The sequence below is a fragment of the Uloborus diversus genome, chromosome 3 (assembly GCF_026930045.1).
Source record: "Uloborus diversus isolate 005 chromosome 3, Udiv.v.3.1, whole genome shotgun sequence".
Classification (NCBI taxonomy): domain Eukaryota; kingdom Metazoa; phylum Arthropoda; class Arachnida; order Araneae; family Uloboridae; genus Uloborus; species Uloborus diversus.
In genome coordinates this window covers 183,175,423-183,183,602 of record NC_072733.1, presented here as the reverse complement: position 1 = coordinate 183,183,602, position 8,180 = coordinate 183,175,423, and the positions used below count along the sequence as shown (strand labels likewise).

Here is an 8,180-nt window from a genome sequence, read left to right as displayed (position 1 = left end):
AACATACTGAATTGATGACAATAAACACACACACACACATTCTACAGATACATTTAAAACTTACTAAATTTAAAATACCATCGGAATTACAGCGGACAGTTGTGTTGAAAGCTGCCTTTTTATATCAGGTAAAATGAATTCACAAGCATATCAAAATGTTTTCGCGAGTCATCTTTTACCAAATGGTGAATTTATTGCTCGATGAAATTGGAACTACCATCAAGACAATGTAACTATCCATTCGAGTAACAAACAAGTGCAAAAAATTGGTTCCAAGTCAACAATGTCGATAATATGAAATGACCAACTATGTCTCCAGATCTTAGCCCAATAGAGAACTTATGGGTTGACTCAACAAGACGAAATTATGCAAATGGGAGACATTTTACTTCATCAAATAGAGCTGAAATCTACTATTGAAGATGAATGGCACAAAATAGATCCCGAACGTTTTCAAAAACTAGTTTCATCTATGAAAGGAAGAATATTTGAAGTAATTTGAAGAAATGGATCCTACACAAGCTCATAAAAGTTTTTATTTTTGTCTTCATATACATTTTTCCATGTTGGCCTTAAAGATTTTACTCAGGTTAAATTATTGATCTGTAATATTTTCTGATAATGAAATATTTACAAACGATTTTTTTTCCTTTTTTTACTTTTATTTAAGGTAAATAATTATCACTCAACTGATTTTTTGATCCTAAGTTTACGATGTGTCCAATTTCTCAAAAAAGTTTACTGGCCTTAAAGTTCTTACTCAGACTGTATATGTCTATTTAGAAACGAAATGTAATAATGTAATCGCAAAAAAAAAAACTTTGGTTGATGCTCAATGTGCGGAGATAATCGAAAATTGAAAATTGTTGCTTCCAGAAAAACACTAAGTCGGGACCAACTTCCGGAATTTTTATGGGTCTTTTTTTTTTTTTTTTTTTTTTTTTTTTTTGACGAAAATAAAAGATACGTATCTTCTAAAATCAATAGCAGAAACCACTGTAAATGTTTAGCAAAATCGAACATTGTGTGTATGACCTGCCTGACTCTTATAAAACTGCCTCATAATAATCATGGGTTATTCTTTAACCCGGGAAAACGCGCGCTATAACTACATACGTTAGAACGCGCGGTGGGTCTCACAGACCCGGTTACCTTTTTTTGTAAAATAATACTAACAAAAACATTTTAAACCACAATTGATGGAATTTTAATGAGAAAATGATCACTGTATGAACGTAATACAAATAAATATTTACAGAAAATACTTATAGTTTATTCACATTCCTTGCAAATATAAATCGTGTGCTCGCTGCAGATATTTTTATTACACCTGGTACAGCAAATTGCAGATTTTCTGCGCTTTTTGCTTGGGCAAATGTGGCATCTTTTCTTTTGGCTACATTTTTGCAGTTTTTTTGGTGGCTCACTATCCTGACTGGGAGAACAGTGCTCGATGAGCTGTTGCCTCAGTTTTCGAGGAAGTGATAGTTGCGTGCTTCTCTCTTGAATTTGTTCTTTTATCAGCTCCAAAGCAAGTTCTTTCAAAAAATGTCGTCGACTTTTGACTGCTGTTTGGCTTTTGGCTGATAATAAGAGCACACGAGCATTAATAGCCGCTGTGTTTAGAACAGAAAAAAACACCACCATTGGCCATCTTTTACTAATTCGTGCAGTAGAAAAGTTTGCAGACATTTCATCTACGACATCAACAGCTCCCTTCGTAAGATTGTAAAAGGTTATGATCTCAGGCTTTTTTGCATCTCCAGTTGATGGATCTATTGAATCATCATAGTGCATTGTTGAGATGACATTTACACATTTATTCTTTTTGGGAACATACGAAACTAATGTCATGTGTTTCTGGAAGCCGAACAAAGAGGAATGTACTCCTCTATTTTTTCCTGTGGTAAACTCCTTGAGTAATTCTCGTTTATTTTTTCTAATTGTTCCCACAAGCGTAATTTTTTTCTTTAGTAGGTCCTTGGCCAAATTATAGCTTGTGTACCAGTTATCAACGGTTAGGTTTCTTCCAGAATTTGCGAGTTTTTCTGTTAGTTTCTTTACGATTTCATCACCAGAATTATTTGTCTTATACGGGCCATCAGGTTGTTTACCCGCATAAATTTCTAAATTCCAAGTATAAAATGTTCTGGAATCTACAAGAGCAAATACTTTTATGCCATATTTGGCAGGTTTGTTGGGGATGTATTGACGAAAACTGCATCGTCCTCTGAAAGCTTCAAGTTTTTCATCAATTGTTATGTATTCACCCACAGTATAGCAATTTTGGCAGTTGCTTACAAAACTTTCAAACATACCTCTTATTGGTGCGAGTTTGTCTGTCTGTCTTCTCTCGGCACGGTCTGTAATATCATCAAAACGTAAGCATCGTAATAGGAACAAAAAACGCTTCTGAGACATGGTTCGACGGAAAATGTCCAGGCCTGTTCCATCCGTAGCCCAGAGATCTTTGACATTCACATGCGAGGATTTGTGAAGGCCTCCAAAGTACAAAAGACCAATCAGTGCTTTAATTTCTATTATTGAAGTTTCTTTGGCATCACGATCTCTGTCAAAATTATGTGCTATAGTCTCTATAAATTTATTTGTGCAAGCTACGATATTCAATAGGATACTATCATCAATCAGCAGCTGCCAGGAATCTAATACGGAAGAAACTTTTTTTGCATCACCAATGTTTCCTGGTAATTTTAGAATAACATTGTGAGAAGGGATTCTTACATTTTGACGGTTTTTAATTTTGCTCCATTTTGTGCCGTCTTTGCCAACGTAGCAGTTTTGAGACAAAATGTCTGTGCTTTCATATAAATCTTCATCAGAATCAAGATCATCCTCTGAAGAAGAATTGTGCTCGCTAAAGATTTCATCATCATTTATTTCTTCATCCTCTTCATTTATTGATTCCTCATCGGTTGGTATATCTCTAAGCATATCTTCAAGTCTTTTCATTTCATCCTTATAAGACAAGTAGCGCTTCATTTTACTTTCTAAACTCAAAAACAGCAAAAAAGAAAAAAATGGGACTGAATGCACGAGCAGGCGCGTCGGGTCTGCTAGACCCTAACATCAAAAATACCTACAAACGTGAAATTCTACAATGTGCAATTCTCAACCTTCAGAAAGTGGTTGACCTTGACTACAGCTACTGCGGACTTGGACCACTTTCAACGAAAGGGGGGAATTCTATGCTTTAGTTTTTGACAGAGCGGGTCTCTCAGACCCAACGCGATTGCTCGCGGGTTAAAAAGTGTAGCATTACTGTCACATGCATTTTACAATAAAATTTAAATTAACAATTCATTTAAAAACATTCTTCAGTTTCATCAAAACTATATTTCGATATGCCAACATTTTGCTTACAATAATTATTGTGTCAATATCTTTCTGTGTCTTAACATGTGAATTCCCACCTCCGTGGCAGGTTGTGACTGTTAATGTTGCTTAATAACTTATTTAATTATAAAAGCATATATTTATTTATTTTTATTTCTTCCACAAGTGTCTCAGATACTAAATGTTTAAGTGTATTTCAATTTTTTATATGGTGATTTAGTTTGTTTTAGTAGGATATTAAATCACTTCACACAATAAATTCTCACCTCCGTTATTTATGCACAAATTGCCATTTCAGATTGACAGAAGGTCAGTAAAGGCATCACATTTTATTTTCCCGTTATACAAGTGAGCCACCTTATTCATTTTCAGCCATAAACAAGCTGTAAGATTTTCGTTGAAAAACCAAGAAGACACATTTAAAAAAAAAAAAAAAACAAGTGCGATTAATGGAAATTCTCACCTCCATGAACTTGAAGTTCAGGTATAGAAATTAATGAAAAAAAGAAGTTATTTTTATATGCTTAACTGGGCTGATTATGGCAACGAAGAAAAAAATTATTTCCCTAAAAAATAAACACATTAGGCCTATGTTGATGGACAATTCCTGATCTCCATGATAGTCCTTGTCAATGTCATTGTCACGAAGACCAGAACTGATGATGGTGGAGAAATACAACAATTTCACTCCCATTACCTTACTGATCGCGAAATCAAACTTGTGTTAGGTACATATTTTTAATTTTTTAATATTTTATTTTCTGCTTTACCCATCCCTACACAACCATACACATACAAAAAGGAGGGGACTGAACACATCAGGTTAAAAAAAGCTATGATTCATGTGGATACTAAGAAGCTGTTGATACTAAACCAAGCATTTTTAAACTGAATATAAAAACTACTTTCAGAGTCAGATTTTGTAGATAAATGTTTTTCAGTTAGATTCAAATGTGTTGATTAGGAGAACCACTAGGATTCTTAAACCTTTTGAGATTAGTAGTTTAAAGTATCAAATGGTTTTGTGAAATTAGATTTTATTTTGGAATAATTATGACTTCCATGAAATTTTTTAAAAACACACACATTTCTTTGAAAGACACATATATAATGAAAAATACTTTTTTGCCATTAAATTCTAAAATAGCAAGAGCTGCTAATGGCAGTGAAATCTGTTAATTTTTGAAAGTTAAGTAAATTATTCAATAATGTTTTTTAGAAGCGCATACTTTTAAAACGAAAATGAGAGCTCTACACCAATCGAGTCCAAAATACTTTTAAAAAACATTAATCAATAATTACATTTGAAAAAGGAAATAATTTCGAACATTGATATGCTTGAAAAAAAAAGTATTTTTAAAGGTCAATTTTTAGTAACAATTGACGTAGACAACTTTGATTCTTGCTAAGAGGATTAGTTATATATGTAATTCCAGTTCATTAGAATGAAAAGGATTAACATGTAATAAATTATTAAATAATCAGTGCACTCAGGTACCACCCCTGTTAATGCTAGCATGAGATGCACAGTTACTAATTTTTAAATAATCTATAACCTCTATTTTTAGACATCCTATTTTAGTTTTGGAACACGAAAACATCAGCTCTTTGACGTGTGGTGGTCCATTGAACACAAAATATATTTTTTGTGATTGAACTGCTCTTTTAATTTAATAGATTAGAAGACTTTTCAGGCCACTCCTATTGACTGCGAAAGAACGGGGAATTAAAGATGAATGATTAAGTAATTCCAATGATTGTGTCCTTTTTAATGCATAATTATTTTTCTGTAACGGTGACCTCAATGAAGAAATAAAATAACGGTTTACGTGAAGATTGGCATTTAAATTCAGTGAAAACTGAGTTTTAGAATATGTACTCACTTTTGCAGGTTATTATGTTGTTTAATAGTTTTCTTTCAATACAAACTTTAAAAGTTGAATGTATAAAAAACCTGGTTATTATATACCTGATTTAACCGTGTTACGAAATGTACATCAATATGCTGTCTTTCACCAATAGCAAAAAGCAATTTAAAGCACTTAGGGAATAAATATATTACAAAATTGAACTGTTCGGAAAATTATGAAGATTTTGTTAGTAAATTCGTTGTGATAGTTTAAGGTATGAGCAGTTTTTTAAAAACCTCTAAAAGGATAAATTAATGTTGTCGAAATGTTAAGTCAAACCATGGCAATATACTGAGGGTCTAACCCACGCTTATGAGCAATATAATCAAGAATAATTCAGCTCAAGGAAAAGGTTGAAAAAAAAATTCTAGTTTGAAGGGCAGTTGATTTAGAATATAATTTTACGCTATTAATTATTTTACGCTTAATTGCTATTTAGCAAACAATAAGTGCACTCAATTGCCTGGTATTTAATACCGATATTAAGAAACGCATGCATCTGATGAGGAAATATCTAACCTTGGACAGGTTTATTTCTGCTTGGGAAAAAAAGAGGGTACGTTTTAAACTGAATAAAAGGCTCATTGCCGCTATTAACAAAGTAAAACAGCTTTCCTAACCCTTGTTTTAAAAACTAGAATTGTTCGATCCTCGTCCCCAATTAATAAAGTTATCAGAGTCAAAATGTGCTCCTTTAAAAAAGTTTTTGAAAACAAATGTCATTAATCAAAAAAATTAAAATTTAGATTATTTTCACATTTTTGGTAACGAAATAGATGGATGAGAACAATTTTTGAACGTTTTTAAACGTATAATCGATTTTTTTAAGGAAGAAGTATACATACAGCAGTTCCATAGAAGAGAATCAAATAACCACAAAAATAGTTAGCGGACTAGTACGCACCTTAGAGCAGGAATTATTAAATGGAAGGAGTTCAATCATTGGCTTAGCAAAAGCTGAGGCTAAAGACCTCAAGTCACGTGACCCAACAACGACGAATGGTTGACACGTTTTGCGTGAGACTAGAGAAAGAAACTTGATTTCTTCCAATACTTCACATTAAAATCTATTACGTAACCAGAGGTATATCCTTCAGAAATGAAAATCTTCACTCCTTCCATTTTATCTCTTCTTAATGGTACACACGGTAGAAAAATAAAAATAATAACATTCATGTGTTTTACTATAATTATATTTTTTCAGAAATTGAGAACAATTCGAGATAAAATTATAAAGAAATAAACGTTTTACAGAGAAGAAAAAATTATGCTTCATAATTTACTGTAATTTTTTCTGCCGATTGAACTTTAAACAAAAAACTAGAATTCTTACGATTTGCTTTCTAAAGTATGCGTAAAAATTTTGCTAAACCTTTCAAATCCTTCAACTAGCTCTCCCAGCTCTTTATTTAATTAACATTCCTCGGAAATTAATTTCTTCGCTCACAATGACTTTTTTACTTGAATGAATTGTTTTTGCAATTTACGTAGAAATCAAGAGGAATCAAGTTTTAACAGTATTTTTTGAAGACTTTTCCATTTGAATTTTAAGAAATGAGAAAAAACAGCATACTAAATATAATTTATTATAAGGTATTAATAATTTTCTCAAAACTTGATTCTATAATTTTCTTCAAACCCAAAAAAGGCTTCCCAGTGTCCAAATAATTTTTATTTACCATTTACTAGCGAGTTCGAAAGAAAAAAATTAATAAGATTATTAATAATTCGTTTTCTGTACAGTAAGATAACTTTTGGATCTAGGTTCTATGTGTAATAAAGCTACTTAATAAAGACGTTATCACATTGCAATACAAACGAGAGCGACTTCTTCAACGTTACTGGCTGCATTGTATTGAGCATTTTTCCCAAATAGTTCAATAATACCAGCAGTTTCATTTACACAAGGAGTAGTTTACACACAAATGTTAGGTATAAAATTATCCTAAATAGTTATTTACGGAAGGCCTAAAGAGTTAAGAACTCCAACAGAATCAGATGGCCGGAGCACATTTTTCGACGGTCAGATTTTTACTCAGTTAAAACACTAACCTTTACAAAGATTGCACTTGGAGAAGAGGGAGACCAACTACAAGGTGGTTGGACAGTATAGAGAGATATTTGAAGATCGTTGGAATAAATAGGTGGATAAACCTAGCAGAAAATCTTACCACATGGATGAAGCAAACAGAGAAAGTCTTGGCCTGAACCAGGCTGTGGTGCTGCTGAAGAAAAAGAAAGAGTAAAGAGGAAATTTTAGAACACATTAAAAAAATATTGCGTTAATTACACATCAGATATTAGTTAAAGAAAACACTGTTGCAAGTTTCGAAACATTACGACTAATGTAATAATTTGTGTGCCATATTTGTGACAAAGGTTTTCTACAAGAACATCAAAACAGAAATTTCGAACATGAACTTTTCATATTCATAGGGAATATCTTCTGTATATAGAAATACACAAATAGCCATGTCGAATTTTAAAAATTAATCACAAAAATTTTTAATTTATCTATTACAAAAATGTCTAAGAATAATGCAGATCAAGAGCAAAGTATACATAGATATCAAATATTTTCAACTCTAAAACATGCTTTTGTTTTAGTTAATTTTTTTATGAAATTAAAATGTAATATTTCAACAGATCTTCATTTTCGTACGCTAAGAAATGAGTCTCATATATTAAGGCTCATTTATAACATTAAAATGTACATTTCAGTATGTATTGAAAACAACTTCAACAAAATTATTCTCGTAAATATTACTCGTGATATTTTATTGCATGTAAACTTCTTAATTTTATTTTTCTCTTTTCTTTTAACTTCGAAAATAGCGTCGTCAAAGCCAGGCAGTGTTCTTACATTAAAGTAAAAGTAAATTGTTGTAGCTTCCATTTATAATCATAATTATCCAA

At 31.9% G+C, this 8,180-nt stretch overlaps 1 protein-coding gene across 1 annotated transcript; it reads right to left on the bottom strand.

The window, feature by feature from the left end:
• Window positions 1–1,272: 1,272 nt before the first annotated feature.
• LOC129219082 (piggyBac transposable element-derived protein 4-like) lies at window positions 1,273–3,000 on the bottom strand. Its single transcript, XM_054853400.1, has one exon. It carries the CDS (start codon window positions 2,998–3,000, stop codon window positions 1,273–1,275), a length of 1,728 nt encoding a protein of 575 aa, XP_054709375.1.
• Between the last annotated feature and the right edge of the window lie 5,180 nt (window positions 3,001–8,180).

What these genes read in the sequence shown, in the direction of transcription:
- LOC129219082 (XM_054853400.1), bottom strand. Translation starts at nt 3,000, where the DNA reads ATGAAGCGCTACTTGTCTTATAAGGATGAAATGAAAAGACTTGAAGAT.